At 42.8% G+C, this 25,712-nt stretch overlaps 1 protein-coding gene across 1 annotated transcript in view; it reads left to right on the top strand.

Moving 5' to 3' along the window:
- Positions 1-25,712, top strand: part of LOC144679215 (cadherin-6-like) — a 163,449-nt gene that overhangs the window by 43,037 nt on the left and 94,700 nt on the right. The window contains exons 3-4 of the mRNA XM_078539653.1: positions 2,891-3,185; positions 21,985-22,104. Coding sequence (XP_078395779.1) covers positions 2,891-3,185; positions 21,985-22,104 — 415 coding nt within the window. The remainder of the gene's footprint in view (positions 1-2,890; positions 3,186-21,984; positions 22,105-25,712) is intronic.

Here is a 25,712-nt window from a genome sequence, read left to right as displayed (position 1 = left end):
TTATTACAGATGATTTCAGGTGCTTCATTGAGGGTTTTAGACATAAAGCAACCCAAACAGTCTTGAGAATCTTGCCCAGTACTGGTGTGCTAAATAAACTCGCCTTTGTCTCTCTTTCTAATTCTTTTTTTACCCCTACTCTGCTCTTCATTTTCATACCCAGTTTTCTTCTTTCTTTTGCTCCTCACATTGTCTCGACTTAGTGGGCCCTCTCTATAACACTCCTTCCGAATGGTGTGCATAGCATGTTCTTGAGCAGTTTAATTGTATCCATCAGCCGGAGATCTGTCAACACTTCGAAAATGCAGTGAGAGCTGTGTTTAAGAGACTGTTATAGGTATACACGACATTGAATTATCATTACATTCTTTAATGTCAGTTTATTGTACTTTGTGAAAACCCTTCCCCACTTCAACTGATGTTTGACATACAACCCTTGACACCGTGTGGATGTACAGAGAATAATAAATGCAACATGTAAAGTGATATATCTGGTCAGGGGATTTTTTTTACTGATGTATAGATATATAGAAAGATTTATTTTTTGCTGTCATTTCTCAGTGTTATTTATATTACCACACCAGTCCTTTAAAAAATACTTAATACTGGGCTGCTGGGGACCTGAAATAAAATCAGAAAATGCTGGAAATACTCCAGTTCTGGTGAAAGGTCATCGACCTGAACCGTTAGCTCAGTTTCCCTCTCTAGACCTGAATATTTCCAGCTTTTCTGGTTTTTAGTTTTAAAAATATGCCCTTGATTTCGAAAATTGATACATGGCTTGTGTGTAGGTGTTCGGTCCTGTGACAAGAAGGTGAGTCAACACATCAAGCCATGACTTTTCTGATTTCCCTTCCCCCTACCCCTTTAGCGAAGTACATGGCCATTTTTATAGCATCACTGCATTCATTTGCTTGCTGCCATTCTAGTGACACAGCACATTGATTCACCGACAGACCAAGTTTCCTGGGTGAATAGTTACTCTTTCGTCCTCACTTTAAATCAAACGTGCCCCTTTAACCCAAGCACATTATAGGATTCATGCCATGTTTTGCCACTATTCATATATTTCAGATCTGTTTAGCTTCTTCAGTACAATTCTCCTTGGTGGTTATTTTCCACATTAACCACTCCATAGCAACTCTCCTCCCTGCGTTTTAAATCTCTACCTTTGCACTGCCTTCAGTATTTTTCCAGTTGATTTATTTTTACTCCACGAGTGTGATTTTTTTTTTTTAAGACTCTTTTTCTCTTAAGCACCGTGACGCACTCAGCGCTTGATGATGTATTTGTTTCATTTATTTAGTACTGCTGTTATGAAATGCATCTCAATTATCCTCGCCTAATAACCGGTGGAAAAAGAAACAAAGACAAATGTATCCCTCACACAGGTCTGAGAAAAGGTGCCACTGCTTCTACAGTGTGTGCCTTGCTGGTTTGTATGAAATGGGTTCCGCCGAGATATGCGAACTCATGCGGTGTCCAGCAGCAGCCAGCTTTGCTCCTGGCTTTTCCTGTACGGTACATAACCGAGCTTTGCTCTGTACAGTTGGTCCAATTAGTTTATTGTCCCTGTGTGCGCAGAACATCCATCTTGCGTCAGCATTGTTGGTTTCAAGTAGAAATTAAGGCAACCTGCCTTCCTACAAGCTAATTTTCAATTTATTCACGGCGTAGGAATTATGGATGAGTAGACAAATGCAGGTTTTTTTAATAAAGAGCATCTGGCACACTACTCTCTTTTCAGAACTTCGCTTCCACTGAAATCTGATGGATGGTGAGCCGAGACAGAAACAATTCAAGTTAATTCCACTCTTTAGATGAAATGAGCTCCAGTAGAGTTTTAAAAGCCTGATCCATCAAGAAATATGACACTTTAAAGAAGTAGAATTGTCAGATAAATACTTGATTCTTTATTAGATTTAATGAAGTTAAATGGATGTACCGAGTCAGATTATTCTTTTAAAGGAGTAGTGTTCTCAGAACTATCAGCTTTGAATGTTAACTAATACTGTAGAGAAGAGATAGAAACTCATTAAGCCTTAGGCAGCATCTGAAACTTCTGGTCTCAAATGGCTTAAGTGCCCATAATGATGCAAAAATTAGTCAAAAAGGGGACCTGTTTTCATTTTTTCTGATGTCCCCTGTAACAGCATATCTAATATCACCATTTTTTCTTATAAATTATACAGTTATTTCCTGAAAGTAATGGACTGTAATAATTTCCCTGAAAATATTCCAAGTGACCAGAGAGTATCCGTTGTGTTTTGTTGCAAAGAGAGTTTCACGGTTATTCGGCGCTTGGTGTGCCTGCTATTTTTTTAACGTATTCACACCAAGGATGAGCATGGGTGTGTCGCATTCCCGCTGTGCTCCCCTAAGGATTTGGGATCACTGCCATAAGCATGTTCAATATCCAGAGTGGAGCATCTTTGCAGGATTGAACCTGGGGTTTGGTGTAGCTATTGAGAAGTGAGGTTGGAGATGATTTGAGCGCATATCATGGAGTGGGAGAGGAAGGAAGCTCTTTTACTCATGGAAGAACCTGCTGATGGGGTTAGATAACGAGAGACGGGAAGAGGCCTGTATGGAGTAAACACCAGCATGGTTCTGTGGTGCCGAATGACCTGTTTCTGTGCTGTATGCTTTCCAATACCTTGTAATAAGAGTTTTGGTGTACGATGTAAAAACAAAAAGTGCTGGTTATGCTCAGCAGGTCAGGCAACAGAAACAGAGTTAACGTTTCAGGTTGTGATGACCTTCCATCAGAATTGAATGATGTCTGGTGATTGTGGCCTGCTGAGTTCTTAGCTACTGACTGGCAGGATAAACGTCTTTTGTACATGCAAGACTTGTAACCCCTGTTCTCTTTGTTTTTTTACTTTTCCAGCTTCACTCTGATGTCGATAAGGGAGATGGCACTCTTAAATACATTCTGTCAGGCGATGGGGCTGGCACAGTATTTACTATTGATGAGAACACTGGGGACATACACGCCTTAAAGAAAATGGACCGGGAGGAAAAATCTTTTTATACATTGCGTGCCCAAGCCATTGAAAGGAGGACCGGCAGGCCTGTAGAACCAGAATCTGAGTTTATTATCAAGATCCATGATATTAATGACAACGAGCCAAAGTTTTCAAAGGGAACATATATGGCTACTGTTCCTGAAATGTCTGATGTTGGTAAGTTTAAGGACGGACAATGTATGGAATAAATAAAAAAGAAACCACAAATATTTACAAAATAACCCCAACCAGAATGGAACTTTTACTGAGTGTAATATTTTAAGCTTTTCCACTGTGCCACCTTTTCCAAAGTAAACTTATTTCCTCCTCAATGTAAGAGATATCCTTGCTCACAAATGGATCATGTGCTGATATCTGTGATTAATATCAACCATTCCCAGGCTAGATATAGCATGGATGCACTAAGGCTCCCTAATGTCTGCCTTAAAGTGTTACTCTACCCTCAAAATGGCATTCTCCTGGTTCATTGAGATGTTCTAGTTTCCCCAAAACAGTTTGTTTTCAATTAGTAGCAACTTGTGATCAATATTCACCCTCTGCCACTGTATTGGAAATTCCCGAATGCATTTCACATTAAAAAGAATATAAAACTTGCATTTCCATAGCACCTGGAAAAGAGTGAGGAGGGCATTTGAGGAGGGCAAACAAAGCAAGGGCATACTCAATAAATGGGAATTTATTGAGAGGGGTTGAGGAAGTGAGGGACTTTGGAGTGCATGTCCACAGGTCCTTGAAGGTGGCAAGACAGGTGGACAAGGTGTTCAAGAAAGCAGATGGAATGCTTTCCTTTATTGGATGAGGTATTGAATACAAAAGCGAGGATGTAATGATGGAACTGCATAAAACACTGGTTAGGCCACAGCTGGAATTTTGTGTACAGTTCTGGTCACCACATTATAGGAAGGACATAATTGCTCTGGAGAGAGGAAATATCCAAGAATGTTGCCAGGGCTTGAAAATTGCAGCTATGAGGAGAGATTGGATAGGCTAAGGTTTGTTTTCCTTAGAACAGAGGAGGCTAAGGGGTGACCTAATTGAGGTGTACAAAATTATGAGGGGCCTAGATAGGGTAGACAGGAAACACTTGTTCCCCCTAGCTGAGGGGTCAATTACCAGGTGGCATAGATTTAAGGTGATTGGTAGAAGGATTAGAGGGAACTTTTTCACCCAGAGGGTGGTGGGCATCTGGAAGTTGCTGCCTAAGTTGGTGGATGAGGCTGAAATGCTCAACTCATTGAAAAGGTACCTAGATCTGCATCTGAAGTGCTGGAATCTGCAAGACTATGGACCAGGTGCTGGAAAATGGGATTAAAATGGGCAGCTAGTTTCTTTTTTCTCTTTTTGGCCAACTAGACATGATGGGCTGAATGGCCTCTTTCTGCACCGTAACTTTCCTATGGTTCTATGTTTCTACCTTTTGCAACCTCAGCGTGTCCTAAAGCACTTTACAAACTGTGAAACACTTTAATGTAGGAAATGTGGGAACCAGTTTGCAAACAGCAAGACCACACAAGCAGCAACTTGGCAGTGACCAGATAATCTGTTATAATGATGTTGTTCGAGGGATGACTTGCACAAGTTCGCCAGGACAAAGAGAATAACTCCCCTGGTCTTCTTCAAAATAGGGTCATGTGATCTGTTACAGCTGACTGAGAGTGGAGTGTGAAAAAAAATCAAGCAGCCACGAACAAAAAAACCTGGAGTTACACAATCGTTGCCAGTATTTTTGCTATATGGTATCAAAGAAAACCTCCAAGATTCACTAGTTTGGCATTCACACCAAATGAGTCAACCGCTCTAGGAAAATGTCATTTTTATTGCATGGAGTAGAATGGGCCGATATTCAATGATGTTTGGAAGAATCAGAGGTGACCTCATCAAAATGAATAAAATTCTTGTAGGGCTTGACAAGGTAGACACCGAGAGGTTCCTTCCCCATAGTCGGAGAGCCTAGAACTAAGGGGCGTAGTCTCAGGATAAGAGATTTCAAACTGAGATGAGGAGAAATTTCTTCACTCAAAGGGTTACGAATCTTTGGAATTCTTTACCCCAGAGGACTGTGCATGCTGTTGTTGAGGATATTCAAGACTGAGATCAATAGATATTAGACATTAAGGCAATCAAGGGATATGGGATAAGACAAGAAAGTAGTGTTGAGGCAGAAGATCAGCCATGGGATTGGAGCAAGCAGACTCAAGGGGCTGAATGGTCTATTCCTGCTCCTATTTCTTATGCTCTTATTAACTCGCGAGTCTTATGTTTAGCAGGAAAACATGCAACTTGCACAAGTATGGCTCTCTTTGTGGAAAAGCAGTGCCTAAGAGCACTTAACAAGAAAGAAAGGGGTGCCGCATTAGGAACTAAAGACAAAAGCAAAGTCAAAGGAAAGACAGGTGAAGAGATTGTGAATTGAAGTGGTTTTATGAGGGAATTCCAAGTAACAGGGGTACATAAATCGAAGGGTCAGCCTCTAGTAACGGAGTGGAGAGAGCAGGGAACAAGCTGTAAACTAGCATAAGAAGAGAAGAGATGCCAAAGGTGACCCAAAAATGGTGGGATGAGGCCATTACAGGATTACAGGCCTGTGATTTGGTTACCAACTTTACTGGGCAGGGGAGACAGTGGCGTAGTTGTAATGTCACTGGGCTAGTAATCTAGAGGCCCAGGCTAATGGTCTGGGGAAATGGGGTCAAGTCCCACCACATCAGCTGGTGGAATATAAATTCAATTAATAAATCTGGAATATAAAGCTAGTCTCAGTTATAGTGACCATGAAACTATCATCGAATGTTGTAAAAATCCATCTGGTTCTCTAATGTCCTTTAGGGAAGGAAATCTGCCATCCTTACCCAGTCTGGCCTACATGTGACTCCAGACTCACAGCAATGCAGTTGACTCTTAACTGCAATCTGCCATGGCCTAGCAAGCCACTCAATTCAAGGGCAATTAAGGGCGAGCAACTAATGTTGGCCTTACCAGTGACGCCCACATCCCATGTACGAATAAGGAGGGAAAAAAGGGTAGCATCACTCCTTGGAACCACAGAATCCACCATGGAGCTGGAGAGGTAAACAGAGGCACTGAGTCTAGGTCGAAGGACAACTAACCATAGTTGAAGTTGGACAGTGCGGTGACTTTTCCAGAATGATTTTTGTACTATTGACAAAGCAAAACCCAGGTTGCAAAGATTTGAACACTGGAGTGGTAACAGAGTTGAGCTTGGACTGAAAAGACAAATTGGAAATAGAGCCACATTGAGGGGGAAGAGTCAGGTGGAATTGTTGAGTAAGCATTTTGAAGGAATAGGGACGGCACCAAAAGATACAGAGAGGCTGAGAATGTTTGCAGGAACAGGTGATGGATTTCATGAAGAAGATGATCCTGCAGAATGATAATTGGATGGTGTGTGACTTGGAGGGGAATTTGCAGCTAGTGGTGTTCCTATGCATCTGCTGCCCTTGACCTTCTATGTGGTAGAGGTTGTGGATTTGGGACGTGCTGTCGAAGGAGCCTTGGCGAGTTGCTGCAGTGATTTCTGTATTGTTACTTTGTGATATTATTGGCAAATTTCCAATACATTTCCACTGTTAACATTTCAGAGATTATTTATAATTTTTTATTACAAAGTATTCCTTAGCCATGAGAGTGGGTGGTTGACTGGCCAGCAGAGTGACACATCCTTTAGTTTCCCTTCTTCCTGACTGTATAAGCAGCTGAGCTCTCCTCAGCATCTTCCTCGTGGGGACATATTGGGTGCTCCCTTTTAAGAAACCAACCCACAGTTTGCTTTCATCATAGAAGGTGGCCATTCAGCCCATCATGCCTATGCCAGACTCAATATTAGCTTTATATGAACACATGACTGTACGAATTAGGAGCAGGAGTAGGCCACTCAGCCCCTCGAGCCTGCTCTACAATTCAATAAGACCAAGGCTGATCAGATTGTAACCACAACCCCACATTCCTGCCTACCCCCGATAACCTTTCACCCCCCTTGTTAATCAAGAATCTATCTTGCTCTGCCTTAAAAATATTCAAAGACTCTGCTTCCACCACCTTTCGAGGAAGAGAGTTCCAAAGACTCACTAACCTCTGAGAGAAAAAATTTCTCCTCATCTCTGTTTTCAATGAGCGACCCCTTATTTTTAAACAGTGACCCCTGGTTCTAGATTCTACCACAAGAGGAAACAATTTTTCCACATCCACCCCATCAAGACCCCTCAGAATCTTAAAAGTTTCAATCAAGTTGCCTCTTAATCTTCTAAATTCCAGTGGATAAAAGCTTAATTTTTGGTGTAAGTCTGGTAAACTTTCTCTGAACTGCTTCCAACAGATTTACATCTTTCTTAAATAAGGTGACCAATACTGTACACAATACTCCAGATGTGGTCTCACCAGTGCCCTGTACAACTGAAACATAACCTCCCTACTTTTGTAATCAATTCCCCTCACAATAAATGATAACATTCTATTACCTTTCTTAATTACGTGCTGTACCTGCATACTAGTCTTTTGTGATTCATGCACTAGGACACCCAGATCCCTCTGAATCTCAGAGCTCTGCAATTTCTCACCATTTAGATAATAAGCTTCTTTTTTATGCTTCCTGCCAAAATGAACAATTTCACATTTGCCCACATTATACTCCATTTTCCAGGTCTTTTTCCACTCACATAACCTATCTATGTCTCTTTGTAGCCTCTTTATGTCCTCTTCACAATTTACTTGCCTACCTATCTTTGTGCCATCAGCAAATTTAGCAACCATACCTTTGGTCCCTTCATCCAAGTTATTTATATAAATTGTAAAAAAAGTTGAGGCTCCAGCACTAATCCCTGTGGCACACCACTCGCCACATCCTGCCAACCAGAAAAAGGCCCATTTATGTCAACTCCCTGCTTCCTGTTAGCTAGCCAATCTTCTTTCCATGCCAATATGTTACCCCCTACACCATGAGCTTTTATTTTCTGCAATAGCCTTTGATGAGGCACCTTATCAAATGCCTTCTGGAAATCTAAGTACAGTACATCCACCAGTTCCCCTTTATCCACAGAACACGTGACTCCTTCAAAGAACTCCAATAAATTGGTTAAATCTGATTTCCCTTTCACAAAACCATGGGCAGAATTTTTCTCTCATTGGGCGGGCGCATGCCCAACCCGAACAAGTGTAAAATGAGCGTTAACTGATTTCTTCTCCGCCGATGCTGCCAGACCTGCTGAGTTTTTCCAGGTAATTCTGTTTTTGTTTTGGATTTCCAGCATCCGCAGTAGCTTTTATCTTTTTGTTTTTATCTTTGTGTAAAATGAGCGTGATGACGTGGCGCGAGCGTCCCGACATCATCGTGCACTCGCGCGGCATTTTGGTTGGTGGGCGCGCCCTTGAGTTGGCAGCGCGCCCGCCAACAATTAATTGGCCTATTAAGACCCTTAATCAGTTAATGGACTGGAATTTTTAGCTGCCCGTCCAACTGTTCGGTTGGCGGGCAGGCAAAAAGGCCAAGTGGCCTTTGCATTTTTGACAAAACCTTATCCATGGGTGGGATGAGATCTCGACCAGTGATTGAAAAAAAAAATCTTTTAACACTCACATTTAACGTGTCCCTGCTCATGCAACAGAGTCACGTGTTTTCATTATTTTTAATATCTATATTTTTTATTTTAAAAATCTTCAGCTGCCTGAGGCAGTTCTGTGCCCCAGGGAGCTTTTATTGCACATGCGCAAACTTCCGCATTGCTCTCCCCACCCCCACCCTGGCAGCGCTGCAGCGCTGCAGCGTGCAATTGGGTTGAGGCCCCATCGCGGGTGACAGTCAGCTTCCTGACCACTTCCGGGCCCGCCCAACCGGAAAAACCCTGGCCCATGTTGACTCTGCCTGATTGCCTTGAATTTTTCTCAGTGCCCTGCTCCAACATCGTTAATAATAGCTTCTACCATTTTCCCTGTGACAGTTCCAGTTAGGCTAACCGGCCTGCAGTTACTAAATAAAAGTGGAAATCGCCTGAAATTCTTCAGCAGGTCATGGGCCAACTCAATATCAGCCTAGCTACGGAGTTTTGAATCATTTCCTCTCATAAAACAAGCTGAGACCGGGATATAACTGTGGAAAACTGCATGGATAAATACGCACATACATAAATAACCCAATGATCCTACTGGATTTCAAGATAAAACATAAGAACATAGGAAATAGGAGCAGGGGGTAGGCCAAACAGTCCCTTGAGTCTGCTCTGCAGATCATGGCTAATCTTCTACCTCAACACCATTTTCCCGCACTATCCCCATATCCTTTGATGTCTTTATTATCTAGAAATATGTCGATCTCTGTCTTGAACATACTCAATGACTGAGCCTCCACAACCCTCTGGGATAGAGAATTCCAAAGATTTACCACCCTCTGAGCAAAGAAATTCCTCCTCACCTCAGCCCTAAATGACCTAAATAAGGGGTAGGTACCCCTTATTCTCAGACTGTATCCTCTGGTTCTAGACCACCACCCCTCCCACTCCGGAAACATCCTTCCTGCATCTACTTTGTCCAGCCCTGTAAGAAATTTGTATGTTTCAATGAGATCGCTTCTCGTTCTTCTAAATTTAAAGAATACAGCTAAAAGCAAAATACTGCGGATGCTGGAAATCTGAAACAAGAACAAAAATAGCTGGAAAAACTCAGCAGGTCTGACAGCATCTGTGGAGAGGAAGACAGAGTTAACGTTTCGAGCCCGTGTGACTCTTCATCAGAACTGGTTCATACAGACTCAAAACGTTAACTCTGTCTTCCTCTCCACAGATGCTGTCAGACCTGCTGAGTTTTTCCAGCTATTTTTGTTGTTGTTAAAGAATACAGACCCAGTCTCCTCATTCTCTCCTCATAGGACAATCCCGCCATCCCAGGAATCAGCCTGGTGAATCTTTGTTGTGCTCCCTCTATGGAAAGTATATCCTTCCTTAGGTAAGGAGACGAAAACTGTACAAAATACTTCCAGTGTGATCTTACCAAGGCTCTCTATAATTGCAGCAAGACTCAAATCCACTTAAAATAAAGGTCAACATACCACCTGCCTTCCTAATTCCTTGCTGCATCTGCACGTTAGCTTTCATTGACTCATGGACACTTCCCAACCTCTCACCATTTAAGAAATACTCAGCACTTCTGCTTTTCCTACCAAAGTGGATAACTTCACATTTTTCCATATTATTTTCCACCTGCCATGTCCTTGCCCACTCACTGAGCCTGTCTAAATGCCCGTGAAGCCTTTTTGCATACTCCTCACAACTCACGTTCCCACCGAGTTTTGTGCCATCAGAAAATTTGGAAATGTTACATTTGGTCCCCGCATCCAAAACATTGATATAGATCGTGAATAACTGAGGGCCCAAGCACTGACCCTTGGAGTGCCCTACTACTCCCAGCCTGCCAACCTGAGAGTGACCCATTTATTCCTACTCTCTGTTTTCTGCCTGTTAACCGATCCTCAACCCATGCCAGTATATTACCCCAATCCTATCCACTCTAATTTTGTTTACTAAGCTCTACTGCGGGATCTTATCAAAAGCTTTCTGAAAATCCAATTATACCACATTCACTGGTTTCCACCTAATCAATTCTGCTAGTTATATCCTCAAAAACTCTAACAGACTTGTGAAGCTTGATTTCCCTCTCATAAACCCATGTTGATTCTGCCCAATCCTACTATTATTTTCTAAGTGTTCAGTTATCACATTCTTTATAACAGAACCTAGCATTTTCCCTATTACTGATGTCAGGCTAACAGGACTGTAGTTCCCTCTTTTCTCTCTCACTCCTTCCTTAAATAGTGGGGTTACATTTACTACCCTCCAATCTGCAGGAACCATTCCAGAATCAATGGAAGATGACCACCAGTGCGTCCACTTTCTCTATAGCCACCTTTTTCGACACTCTGGGATGTAGATCATCAGGTATAAGGAAATTTATCAACCTTTCAGCCCCATCAATTTCTCCAGTACTACTTTTTAACTAATCCTAATTTCTTTCAGTTCCACGTTCCCATTAGTACCTTGGTTCTCTTATTTTTCTGGGAAGTTTTCTTTATATTTTCCTCCATGAAGTCAAACTCAAAAGTATTTGTTTAGTTTCTCTACCATTTCCTTATTCTCCATTATAAATGTGTCAGGCATACGAGAGTTGCTGCCATTATAAAGAGAATTCAAGCCTCTTTTTTTTTTTTTGCTTGTTGTTGATTTGCAATCCATTGTCTATGAACCTTCATGCCAGAATTCAGGATCCATTTGCTATTGATGTGACTGTTCATCAGCTTCAGCTTTGAGCGTGCTTGTTCCTGCTGGTGCTAGAGAACATTTGTCATCGCTGCTTAGCGAGAACGGCAAAACTGTACCATTTACACAAAAAATAAACCTTCAGTGTGACACTGGTGAGCGTCAGCCCACTGTTAGTACACAGGGCCTCATTTATTAACATCGAATTGGACAAATCAACTCAGTAAGCAAAAATAGAAACAACACTGAGCATGCTCATGTGTTATAAATCATGTTTTTTTTTGTTATAAGACCTGTCAAATAGAATCAAGGCTATTTTGCTTGAATTATCAATGGGGCTTCAGCAGAGGACCAGTCTGAAGAGATGTGGTGCCCCTGTAATAAATTGTACTTTTTGCAGTGTTTAAGAGATTGAACCTTCTTTACCAGTTATTACCAAGAGCCAGTCTGTAATCTCGCTGCATGCACTGCATTTCAATCATTTACCTCAGCCACTGTAAGCTACCTTCTGAAACAGGCCGACTGTTTGACAGGAGAGGCATTACAAAAATATTCAATCCTTCCGTCAATGGGCGCCATACGCGTTCCCAATTTTCAGTGGGCACAGCCCCAAACAGTGGCAAAGGCAGTGAGGGCAGCAGCAGGACCTGAGTCCGAGCAATGAGGAGAGAAACAGAGTTAACGTTTTGAGTCCAACATGGACTCTTCTTCGAGGATCATGTCGGAATTAAAACGTGAACTCCGTTTCTCTCTTCACGGGTGCCGCCCGACCGGCTGGGTTATCCCTGCACTTTCTGTTTTTACCTCATATTTCCAGTATCTGCGGTATTTTATCTTGAGCAAAGGAGTCTTCTTTGGGATGGTATTGGGGGATGTTGGAGGGTGCGGGGCAGGTGGTGATATGTGTGGCTGGAGGAGGTTACAGAAAGGAAAAAACTTGCCTTTTGGACAGAGTCTTTCAAAACCTCGGGATGCCCCCAAAGCACTTTACAGCAAACAAAGTATTTTTTTGAAGTGTAGCCATTGTGATGAAGGAGACGTGGTGGCAATTTACGCACAGCAAGATCCCACAAGCAGTAACGTGAAAATGACCAGATAATCTAATTAAATGATGTTGATTGAGGGAGAAATAATTGACCAAGGCGCTGGCAACAACTGTCCCCCCCTCCTCTTCTTCCAAATAGTGCCACGGGACCCAAGAGGGCAGACGGGACCTTGGTTGAATGTCTCATCCAAAAGACAAAAGTGCAGCCCTCCCTCAGTAACACTCTGGAGCGGTCTTGAATACAACAACCTTCTGACTCACAAGCAAGATTGTGATTTGGTGTCCTTTTCATTCAATGAAACCTAGCGCTGGCAAAAGCATAGATAAGGCTTTCTGGGCAGGTTGGATGAGGTAGGGGATGAGCGTGGGCAACGTTGGTATGGTAGGATAGGTGATCTTGGTAATGCAGACAATAGCTCAGCTTAGGGTCAAACAGGAGACTGCGGTTGTGAACAGTCCGATTCAGCTTAACGCAGTGATTGGGCAGGTGGAATGTGTATAGGAGCAAGGCTATGGAGTTTGTGGTGTGGGCTGAAGACAAACATGTTGGGAAGTGGCTGACAGTGCATAGTGGGTAGGGGTTGGATTAGTTGAGGTGGTGGTGGTGGTGGGGGGGGACAGCCAATAGCCAGGAATGGATCAAGTGACCATGCCAGTAACTCTGGGATGGGAATGAACCAGGGAGGTCTGTTGTCTCGGAGTTGGTTGTGCCAGGTCACTCTTCCTCACACTCCCCATCTTTTTCACATGCCTTCTGTCTCTGTCTTTCCCTCTCTTTCTCTGTCACTCTTTTAATCTGGTCACTATCACATTGCTGTTTGTGGGAGCTTGCTACGCACAAAGTGACTGCTGTGTTTCCTACATTATGGCAGTGGCTATGCTTCAAAAGTAATTGATTGACTGTAAGATGCTTGGGGCATCCTGAGACTGTGTAAGGGGCTGTAGAAATACTTTCTGTCTCACACTCTGTTTCACACACATGCTCCCCGCATTACTTAACTCTCTCCACCTCTGTGTTCCTGGGGGGTAATGTTTCTCTTCAGTGAAGTCAATGGGCAGGAAAATCGGGAAGGGCATGAATGGGTCAGTGCTCCATTGCAGCTTGTTCTCAGCCCCTCTGGTAAATGAAAATGACCCTGTCGGTGTCACTGGATATCTTTCCGTTTTCTCTAAATTTTAAGACCAAGACCTCCAAGCCTTACACTCATTCAGAAACATTCCAGAACTGCATAGAAACTATTCTAAATGGAAGGGGGAGTTTTTATTTTAACTGAAGTGAAGACAAAAATAACAGGTCCCCTCATTGAGAAAGCTACGTGAAGTTTTTGGCTTTGAATTTACGAGTGACAGATGCTGGTTGTCGGCTCTGAAGTCTTGGGGGAGGATTTTTCAGTCAGTGTGCGGGGATGGGCCCGACACGCTGACACATAAAATGATGTATGATGACGTCGGGCGTGCGTCCTGATGTCATGGCGCTGTCTCACGATGTTTCGTTTGGCGGGCGGGCGCTGGAGTCAGCTGCGCACCCGCCGATATCTAAACGGCCTATTAAGGCCATTAATGAATCAATTAGTGTCATTGTTAACGCTGCCCGTACAACCTCACGGTTGGCGGGCAGGCGACAAGGCCAAGCGGCCTTTACGTTTTTTTAAGAAACCTCATCCACGGGCGGGACGAGGTCTCCTAAAGCTTTTATTGATTAAATGAAAAATTCTTCCGAACTATGAAAACATGTCCCATCTCAGCCGCATGAGGGGACATATTCAAATAAATTTTTAATCCATGCATTTGATGATTTCAACAGCGATTCAACCTCCCTGAGGCTGACCCGGGCCTCGAGGAGATTGAAGCGCCCTTTCACGCGCAGGGTAGCACCGGGCACTACAGCTCACATCGTAAGCTGGGCAGGCCCTCATTGACCCGCCCGCGTAAAATGGCGGCGCAGAGCCAATCGCAGGTGGCGATCGGCTCTGCACCCGCCCCACCCGCTCCTACTGTCCCCGCCCACCGCCTGAAAAATTCAGGCCCAAGGATACAAAGGACAAAAACAGGCCCTGCAGCCCAACTACATCCATGTCTTTATTTATGCTCCATTTGAGCCTCCTCCCATCTTTACTCACCAAAATCTACCATCGTAGCCCTCTATTCCTTTCTCCCTCATGTGACTTGTTTAGTTTCCCTTTAAATGGATCGATAACATTCGTTTCAACCACTGCCTGAGGTAACTAGTTTCACATTCTCACCACTCCCCAGGTAAAAACGCTTTACAACAGAACACTTAAGCGGTTTAATGCAGCATAATAATTGACATGTAAAGTTTATTTGGGGAAAGGAAATTAGAAAGTGTGTTCTTGGATTTTTAGTTGAATAATTTGTAAGGAAAAGGACTGCCTGAGGTAAATAACACTAGGTAGGATTTCACTTGCCATGAGAAATTGATACTGTGCGTTTTGGAAGTTGGTTCTTATTGCACATGCTCAGATTGTAGCTCCTTGTTCAGGTTAGGAAGAGAGAGAGTGTTGATAACAATGTCAATATCCTGGGGGTTACTATTGATCAGAAATGAACTGGACCAGTAGGAATTCTGTGATGCGTAATTCACCTCCTGACTTCCCAAAGCCTGTCCACTATCCACAAGCCAAAAGTCGGGAGTGCAATGGAATATTCTCCACTTGCCTGGATGAATGCAGCTCCAACAACACTCAACAGGCTCGACACCATCCAGAACAAAGCCGCCCGCTTGATTGGCGCCCCATCCACCACCTTCAACATTCACTCCCTCCACCACCAATACACAGTGGCAGCAGTGTGTACCATGGACAAGATGCACTGCAGCAACTCAGCAAGGCTCCTTCAACAGCACCTTCCAAACCCGCGCCCTCTAACATTTAGAGGGACAAGGGGAGCATCAGCGCCTGCAAATTCCTCTCCAAGTCACACACTATCCTGACTTGGAAATATATCGGCCGTTCCTTCACTGTCGCTGGGTCAACATCCTGGAACCTCCTTCTTAACGGCACTGTGGGTGTACCTACACCACATGGACTGCAGTGGTTCAAGAAGGCAGCTCACCACCACCTTCTCAAGGGATGTGTAGTAAATATTGGCCTATAGCAATGTCCACAATCCATGAATGAATTAAAAACTTCCCTATTCTGCAAAAATATCAATGAAACTGTTTAAACACACAATATAGAGTATTATTAAGTAATGTACAAGCTTTATTATCTTTTACTGAGCTAAAAATGTTTTGTAGGATACTAAAAATTTTACTTGTTGAGAAAAGAATTCCAATTTTTTTTGGGGAGGACAAATTGATTCATTTGTTTGACTCATCTTCTGTTGTCTTGTGAAAAATTCATCATACTGTCACAGTACATCGTTTAACAGAGGCAGAACTAGTTTTTATAGCAATACAGCTATAGCAATATAGCTCCGTGTACATTTAACCAGTAAAGCTGGGCTAAATCTAACATGGCCACCCAGTTATTGCATGTCTGGCTTCCAGGAGATAGCTTTTGTCTTCTGTCTCCAAACTGGATTAATGCATTAATTAAACCAGGAAGACTTCATTGCAAGTGCGACGAATACCATCTGTGGATCATTCAGACTGAAAATGGGACCATTTATAGAAAACATAGAGCTGATAATATGCATTCCGGGCAGATCAAAAGGCTAATGGGACATGCAAATGCTCTGGCCTGAGATGCAGGGAGAGGTAGAGAGAGACCTGAATCATGAAAAGCGTGGGAACCAGAGTGATTCTGAGTAAAATTGAACTCAGAGTGAGCACTGGAGCATACCATGGATGCTTGGTGAAGAGGCCCTCCACACTGACTGCTAGCAGAGCATTTTACAGATTTATCAGTCCCGCTCAGTTTTTTTGCCATTGGTAGAGTTAAGCTTGTGCTGTTCGGTGCGTGTTCTGCTTGTTTGATTTCTGTGCATGAATCTAGTCAGCTCATGTGGAATCTGAGCGCAAAAATAACACCATGTCTGATTTCTTATCCCAGTGGAGTCAGTGGAAATTAAACTGGTTGGTGATTCACTGTCACCCACTTTGTGCCACTGCCAAAGACCAACGTCAGTTTCCATACATGTGAGAATTCTAAGATTGTGACACGACTGACTCTTCATTTAGTTACCGAAAAATGACGGATCTGACCCCACAGTCGATGCATGTCTGTTTCAGAGTCAGGAAACACTGCGTGGCAACATGGGCAGTGAGCAGAATCCCCAAAAACAATCGTTTCAATACAAGCAGCAACATTCTACTTGCCCATGAAAGAGTGATTGCCCTTAAAGAAATAAAATCAAAAAGTGCTGGAAAAACTCAGCTGGTCTGTGGAGAGGGAAAAAACATTTAACATTTTGAGTCCAACAGGAATCTTCAGTATTGCCGAAATGAGAGACATGCTGTTGAAGCTTTTTGGTCTTGCACTCATCAGGACAGACGCAAGAATACCAAATTTCAAAGGGAACAACAATTTATACTCCATGAGAAAAGGGTGTTGATTGGTTGGCAAGTAGATTCTGATTGATAGAGGCGTTGCCATGGGGAATGCACCAGGGAACAGTTAACAGCCAAACTTATGATTAAATTCAAACCAGGCAAGTCTGATTGGTCAAGGCATTTCCAAGGGGGATGAACCAAGGAATGGCTGTTCCCCCAAGCTTTTGTTTAGTTGAAAAAGCAATGTGTGGACATGCTCTCACTGTCTGCAAAGGGTAGGGCCCTGTGTGTGAATATATGTAGCTTCTAGCACGCGTAAATTAGCCACATTACAAGCCCAATTGATAATCTTAAGTTAGTTGTAAGTGTTAATTCTTGGGACAGTTGGGATTGTTCAATACGTGTTGTCCAATTGCAGAATCACATGGAATGTTGGCCACTATGTTTTGAGTTTTGCAAGCATGGGTTGGTTGAGAATGGTCATCACTTTACCTGTTGTGAACAGTCAAAGGGATGTGCTGTTTTATATGATCCACCAGTCACTGAGATGTACAGCCTACATACCTGGTATCATGCTGGCACTGAAATTCATACAACACATTACTTATTTGTGTGATAGGCAGAATTCCTTTTTGGCTTGACGGCAGCCTCCTATTAGTGGTGAATATCACTCGTGTTGCTACGACATAGTAGCAGCGTGAAACAGCTAGCTCCACCCGTTGCTCAAATTTTTGAGACACCTTAACCTTCAGGGTAATCTGATGTAGACTGAGTGCTTTTCAGAACTGATGTGAGTTTGTGCGATATACAGTGAGCAATGATCTGATCATTACCCCACAGGATAGCTTTGATGTGCCCTATTTCAGCATCAAGCTTGCATGGTGAGAAATTACCTCATGCTCTATTTAAGACGTTTCCAATGAGACAAATCCTATAGTATGTGGTACTACAGGAATCCCAATATGTATATTGACCAGTGAAGGTAGGCTTGCAGTAGACAGTAGTAGAGCACCCATTGGCAGATTTCTCAACTAGCATGTCGAGGAAAGGGAGTTCATTTGACTGCTCCATTTCAAAGATGAGTTTGAGCACAGGACGGCACCCATTAAGGTGTGTAAAGAAATTCCTACATGAAGCTGCAGATTCAAATATACCAAACATAGCATCTACATATCAGAAATATGCAAGGGGTAGGAGATTAGGGGACATTCCATTGAAAAATACGTTTCTCATGGAAACCAATGAAGATGTTAATGAGAGCTAGGCTTAGAGGGGATCCCATGGCTACACCATCTATTTGGGTATTCATGATGTCATTAGAACTGAACACAACCGAGTGAGTTGCTGAGTTCACAAGTTCAATGAGTACAAATTCAGGCAAAGCAGTACATTAGTAAATATGCTAGCTATATCAAACGAGCAAATGGACATGGCATTGCCATTGATGTATAAGTCCTGTATGGAGTCCTTCACCATGTATATGGAAAGATTGCTCAGAATTGATTGCAGCAATCCATACAGTATAAATTATTGATCCCTCTGAGATTTGGTATTCTTGCATCTGTCCTGATGAGTGCAAGATGAAAAGTTTTGACAGCATGTCTCTTTTTTTCAGCAACTTTTTTTCAAGTTCTATACTATCAAGCAACGATTGATTTGAACCTTCTTCAGAACTGAAGGGCAGTAGAAATATGATGGATTTCATGCTGTTGAAAAGCGGGGAGGGTCAGGTAAAACAAAAGGGAAGGTCAGGAATGGGTTAGAGAGTGGGGGGAGACTAAATGACAAGGATGTCAGGAACAAAAGGCAAAGGGAGCGGTAATGGCTGTAGTAAAAAAACAAAGCATTTATCCAGAGTGAGTGTAAACAGCAGAATAAAGGACAGCCCTGAAAGCAAAAACATGAAAACAAGATGCAGACTGGCTCTTAGCAAAAAAAATATCAACACGGTGGACAGATTTCATGGTCTGAAGTTGTTGAACTCATTGCCTGGAATTTTCCGCTCCCCATTGGCGGCAGGTATCATTGCGGGCGCGAGCAGACGATATGACGAGAAGCCAAAAACCGGTTTTACGCTGTCGTGAAACCATTTTGCAACCGTCCACTCCGCCAGTCAATATCAGGCCACATTCTCTGCTGCTGCACATCAGGAACCTCATTTCAATACTTTAGCATCTAATTATAAGCCCTGCTTGCTGGAATCATCCCCTTCCCCCACACTGGATCATCCGAGCACATCAGGATGATTGCACGCCGATGCGTTTCACAACTGCGCAGAAGCGATCTGCCTTCTCAAGGGGCAACTAGGAGTGGGCAATAAATGCCAGCCCGGCCAGCGATGCCCACATCCCGTGATTCTGGAACGATTCCACCCCCCCCCCACCCTGCCAATGTTGAGTCCAGAGGGATGTAAAGTGCCTAATTAGAAGATGTGTTGCTGTTCCTCAAGCTTGGATTGGGCTTCACTGGAGCATCGCAACAGGCCAAGGATAGAAATGTCAGCGTAAGAGCAAGGTGGAGAATTTAAATGAAAAGCAGCCAGACGGTCGGGGTCATGCTTGTGGACTGAGCAAAGGTGTTCCACAAAGCGGTCACTTAGTCTGCGCTTGGTCTCCCCTGCTTAGAGGAGACTGCATTGCGAGTGGTGAATACAGTAGACTAAACTGAAAGAAGTACAAGTAAATTGCTACTTTACCTGGAGTGGGTGTTTGGGGCCTTAGACAGTGGGGAGAGAGGAGGTGAAAGAGCAGGTGATACACCTCCTACAATTGCATGGGAAGGTGCCATGGGAAGGGGACGAGGCGTTCAGGATGATAGAGGAATGGACCAGGGTGTCATGGAGGGAACAATCTCTTAGGAATGCTGACAGGGGAGGGGAGGGAAAGACATGTTTAGTGGTGGCATCATGCTGGAAGTGGTGGAAATGCAGTGAATGATACTTTAAATGTGGAGACTGATGGGGGTGGAAAGTGAGGACAGGGGGAACCCTGTTGTTGTCCTTACAGTGCTGAGGACTGTCACAATGTTCTAAGTGCATTGGATTTCCCAGGCTTTTAATTCCAAGTTTCCTTTTAGATTTTGCTGGGACTCTAGCTAACCCTGGTCAGGTGAGGTAGAAAGTTATACAGGGAGATGTTCCGCCAATCCTCTCCCTTATCCAGTATGGCAGAGTAGTGACAATGACCTGCTGTTTAACAAATCTTGCTGTACTTATCTAGGTATTAGGCAGGTAAAAACATGCATTGGTTTCCTAGAAGATATATAGTCGACTGTTGGGAGCGACTTAGAGATACCAGACTATTGGAGAATATCTAATATAAACATACAGTTACGTCAATAGTATCCAGTTGCATATAAGCGATGGAGCTGAAGAAAAGCATTAGCCAACAGTTCAAGAGACACCCTCCCTCTTGTCAGCTTCCCCTCAGCATAACTGCAATGAATTAAAAGTTACTAACATTGTACACATCTTCAATACATACATATTAATGAAAATATGGGTTCATGTGAAATGAGCACTCACAGTCCTACCTTACCAAAAGGCTATTAACACAAATGGACACTGGGGCTGAATTTCCATGTGAGGGTTCTGCAGCAGAACTGCAATCACCTCAGCAAAAATATTGACTCCATTTTCTGAAGTGTCAGCTACTCTACTAGCAAGTTGCTGCGAATGAGATGGAGAACCCCTGCACTTTCATTGTGTTAGTTGACTTGTTTTTGCTATATTAGTAAATTGCAACAACTTGCATTCATCACACTGGAGAGGATGCAGAGAGGAGATTTACAAAAGTGGTGCCAGGAATGGCCATCTTTAGCTTTAAGGAAAGATTGGATAGGCTGGGGTTATTTTCATTGCAACAGAGGAGGCTGAAGGGAGATTTAAATGAGGTGGACAAAATTATGAGGGGCCTAGATAGAGTAGATAGGAAGGACCTATTTCCCTTAATCGGGGGCAAGGATTTAAAATAATTGGCATAAAGATTAGAAGGGAATTGAAGAGAAATCATTTCACACAGAGGGTCATGGATTTCTGGAACTCTCTACCAGGAAGGCAGGTAGAGGCAGAAACCCTTGTCACATTTAAAAAAATGCTTTATTTACTTGAGGTGCCATAACCTCCAGGGCTATGAACCAAGAGGTGGAAAGTGGGATTAGGCTGGATCACTTTTACTCGCCTGACACAGACAGGATGGGCCAAATGGCCTCTTTCTGTGCCATAAATTTTCTATATTGCTAGGTTAGCATAGTAATTTTTTTTTAAAATCAAGAAATATAAATATTGCTAAATAAAAAAGAGATATGCTGTCAAAGTTTTTCATCTTGCCCTCATCAGGACAGACAAAAGAATGTCAAATTTCAAAGAGAAAAATAATCTATACTGCAAGGGAAAAGGGTGCTGCTTAGGCTAGGCAATGCCATGGTGAATGCACCAGGGAACTCTTGTTTCCCATGCTTATGTTTCCTGGTGCATTCTCCATCACGATGCCTCATCAATCAGAATTGAGTTGCCAACCAGCACCCATTTTCTCATGCAGTATATATTGTTGCTCCCTTTGAGATTTGGTATTATTGCATCTGTCTTGATGACTGCAAGATGAAAATCTTCAACAGCATAACTCATTTTTTCACCAATGCTCAAGTTCTGTGCTGCCAAGCGACTAAATATAAATGTCTAGTTATAATATGTTTGTCTTTCGTTAGAATCTAAGTTGCAATGCTTATTTGGCTTCCCGACAGTCTCAAAGTATGCATGGCTACATATGTGGGTATTCTGGTCTAAGGAGACACTCTCACACATGTAAAGGGACTTGTGCTTTGGGCCATTAATTTTCTAAGCTTGAGTCAATGAGCGAAGTGTAAATAATTAACTCCCTGATCCGTGATTGGAAAATCTCAAAAACACTGGAAGAGAAAATATCAACAGAGGAAATGCTCATTTTGAAAAAAAAAAATCCTTCTCTTTGCAGCTTACTTCAAAAGTAGCGCTAACCTGGAGTGACCCTCGTTTCTTGAAGTAATTAGGATTCAATGAACAAAGAAGATACTCTCTAGTACATGAGGAAGAAAAATATAATCAGCAAAAACAACAAACAAAAACAGCTACTTGAAAGGTTGAGAAGAGCTTGCATTGATATGTGTGAAATTTTTCAGAAAAAGTCTTGCTGAACTTCTTATGTTTGCTTGGGTGTGTTACAGGTACATCAGTAATTCAAGTCATAGCTACAGATGCTGATGATCCTACTTACGGATACAGTGCCAGGGTGGCATACAGTATCTTACAAGGGCAACCTTACTTCTCCGTGGAATCGGACACAGGTCAGACACTTCTTCTTCAATCTGAGGTTTCTTGAATTATCTTCTAAGTGTTCTTTTTACTTAGATTACAAATTATTACTGAGTGTTTAGAACACAGAAACAGGCCGTTCAAGTGCAACAGGTCCATGCCAGTGTTTATAATCCACACAAGCGACCTCCCACCCTTCTTCGTCTAACCCCACCAACATATCCTTCTATTCCCCATGTGTTTATCTAGCTTCCCCTTAAATGCAGCTATGTTATATGCCTCCAATACTCCCTGTTGTAACCAGTACCACATTCTAACCACTCTGGACAAAGAAGTCTCTCCTGAATTCCTAATTGGATTTATTAGTTACTGCCCTTATTTATGGGCCCTAGTTCTGGTCTTGCCTGCAAGTGTTACAGTAATGATGTAAGGATAGTGGCATGTTTACAACATTAATGGTTTGTAATTCCTCCTCTCTTCACTGAGCAGTAACAGCAATACTTGTACAGAAGCATCTAAGGGGAGGCTAGACAAGAATGTGAGGGAAAAGGGAATAGCTGGTTATGCTGATAGACTTAGGTGAGGAAAGATGGGAGGAGGCTCAATGGAGCATTAATGCATAGGGGGGGGTGGTGTATAGTAATATTGCCTTCCAGAGACCCAGGGTAATGCTCTGGGGACCCGGGGTTTGAATCCCACCATGGCAGATGGTGACATTTGAATCCAATAAAAATCTGGAATGCAGAGTCTAACCATGGCCACAAAACCATTGCCAATTGTCATAAAAACCCATCTGATTCACGAATGTCTTCTGGGAAGGAAATCTGCCGTCCTTATACATGCACAGCAATCTAGTTGAATGCCCTTTGAATGCCCACATACCATGAACAAATAAAAAGAAGCATGGACTGGTTGGGCTGAATGGCCTGTTTCTGTGCTATAATCCAATGTAGACCTAACAATAATAATGCATGGACATAACATATAGGTTTGGAGATGTTTCTAATTTGTATGCCTCAGTATGAATTCATATCTGCACGTAGCATTCCCATGTGCCCAATAGATCTGATAGTTAAGAAAGGGACAAGCTGAGGTGATGATGGAGAAGCTGGCATTTGAAAACAGGGCAGGTTATTTTGGTGATGGAGGAATCTGTCAATATTTCAGATAGATATATGAGCCAGGTAAATGGCATATGGCTTCTGTACAAATGGGCCTTGCCTTCTCCATGGATATATCACCTCCCAATGTCACCTTTTCCACTGTGTGACCTGTATATTTGAAATGTCAGAACTCACAAGGGATTGATGATCTGTTTTTGACCAGCATCACCTTTCAATTATTCAGGATGTTACATGTCTGACAATATAACTGTGCAGAGCTCTGCAATATGAGAACTGGAATACCACTCTTCACTGGTCTAATCTTTTAGTAATTCAGCTGCTTCAAATATTCCAGTGCTAATGGGATTTTATGCACGAAATACATTGGATTAGTCTGAACTCAACAGAGAAATGGTACATTTACAGAGCTGTAATATGATTGCTCGGGGGTCATTTGGGTTGCAACAAGATGAGCTGTCTTGTAGCCTCCGACATTGCTCACTTCATCAGGTGTTAGTCATGAAGAGATTAGCAATGTTTTACACTTGATGCTGTAGATTGTGTTTCTCCACTTGAGCGCTGGTGACTTTTTAAGCTTGTATTGATAAATAGGGACTGAAAAGAAAACTAAAGTTCTAGAAATTGAACGTGAAATCCAAAGGGCCTGGAGAGGAAAAGTTCAATTCAGTCAACCCAATTTGAGCTTATCTCTGGTCAACTTCAGCTTGTGCTACATTTACCAATGGGTGCTTTAGGCCCCGAAGTGTCAATTTGATCAAAACCTAATTTCGTCTATTGATACTTGAAAAACTCAAAATGTTCTCGAAGGCCTTACTTATATTGTTTGCTCGGTGGGAGGTCAAATCTAAACTTCAGAAGGCACAATCTTGGGTGGACTTAGTTCTATGAAGTGCAGCAGAAAGTAGCGTAATCAAATGTTAGTTCTCTCCCTTGTTTAATTATAGAAACAGCCTGAACCACTTCACATTCTCCAGCTTTTTATTTCAAATGACATTGGCACATGATATAGCACATATCATGTTAAATTACACTGGCACACAATATAGCACATATCATCAGCACATGCATCACAACTTGCAGTTATATAGCACCCTTTACTAAGCAAATCTTCCCAGGCTGCTTTGAAGGAGTCTTCTCAAACAAAGTTTGATACTGACCCACGTAAGGTGATATTAGGACAGGTGACCAAATGTTTCATCAAAGGGATAGGATTTAAAGAAGCATCCTCAAAGAGGAGTTAGAGGCAGAGAGATTTGGTGAGGGAACTGCACAGCTTATGGCCTTGGCAGCTGAAGGCATGGCTGCCAAAGGCAAAATAATTAAAATTGGGGATAACCAAGACGCCAGAATTGGAGGAGTGCACAGATCTTGGAGAATTGTAGGGCTGGAGGAGGCTATAGAGAAAGGGAGCCACCATTTTTTTTCCCCAAATGATGTCCAATCACCTGGACAAATTGAATATCTAATTCCCCTCCCCCATGCCGCTGCTTACAATCGTCTGACCCCCTGCGTCCCCACCTCCCTGACTGCTCCATCGGCCCACCTCCCCTGTACAGCAGTCGCTTCTGGATGATTGAGTAAAAGGCATCACTGGTAGTGAAGCTATGGAAAAGCCCCAAATATCACGTATCAAAGCTGCCAAATCCTTCAGCTAATGTAGATTACATGAAAGGATAAGTACTGAGGGAGTAATGCGATCAAAAAATTGAAAGCAAAATCAAAATGACAGCTTATTTTAATCAAATTGCAATGTTGGACATGCTGATGCAGGCAGAAAGCTGGAAAGTAGGTCATGGTAGCGACATTAAAAAATGACCAAAAATGTTCCAAGAGCTGATGATAATTTTGGTTTATTTTTAAAATATACAAACCTAAAAATCTAATCAGGGGATTCGTTTCTTTAATTAATAGCCTGTCTTCATGCTGGGGAGAGTACAACTGGGAGGGAGAAGCAAAATAAAAGACCACTATCTTTGCAAATTAAAACCTTCTTTATTTTGTGCCTGTTCCATCTGGCATCATATGCTAGCGGAGATGTTTCTTAAAGGGTGAAATGCTGCCTTAAATAAGAGGTTTGTACTATCACTGTGGTCTGCATGCAGTGAGGGCTGAAGGAATTCAGCTGAAGAGGGCCAGAGTCCCCCGGCAGTTCTGCTGGTGTCCTGCTGTGGGCTCCAGGAGTTGCTGAGTTGCCATTGTAAGGGGTGAAGCCTCCTATTTGTTCCGTATAAGGCAAATGCTATCGGAGTGGATCAGGTGCAAGGCGTCCAGTGCACTGAGTGCGGTGGACTGAGTTAACATGTACCAGCCTCCAGGGTTATATAAATGGATGGCACCGGGTAGCATCCAGACCAGTGAAGTCAATGGAAGAATGAAATCAGGCAGGGTGTGAAACCGACTTTTGATTTGCTGCTGTTTGCACTATCCCGCAGGACCAATTACACCCCCAATACTCCTTGGCTAGTACAGCAACAACTTACATTTTTATAGCAGATTTGCTGTACTGAAACGTTCCA

Source organism: Cetorhinus maximus, chromosome 3 (assembly GCF_964194155.1).
Source record: "Cetorhinus maximus chromosome 3, sCetMax3.hap1.1, whole genome shotgun sequence".
NCBI classification, from domain to species: Eukaryota; Metazoa; Chordata; class Chondrichthyes; order Lamniformes; family Cetorhinidae; genus Cetorhinus; species Cetorhinus maximus.
This window is presented reverse-complemented; position numbering and strand designations above follow the sequence as displayed.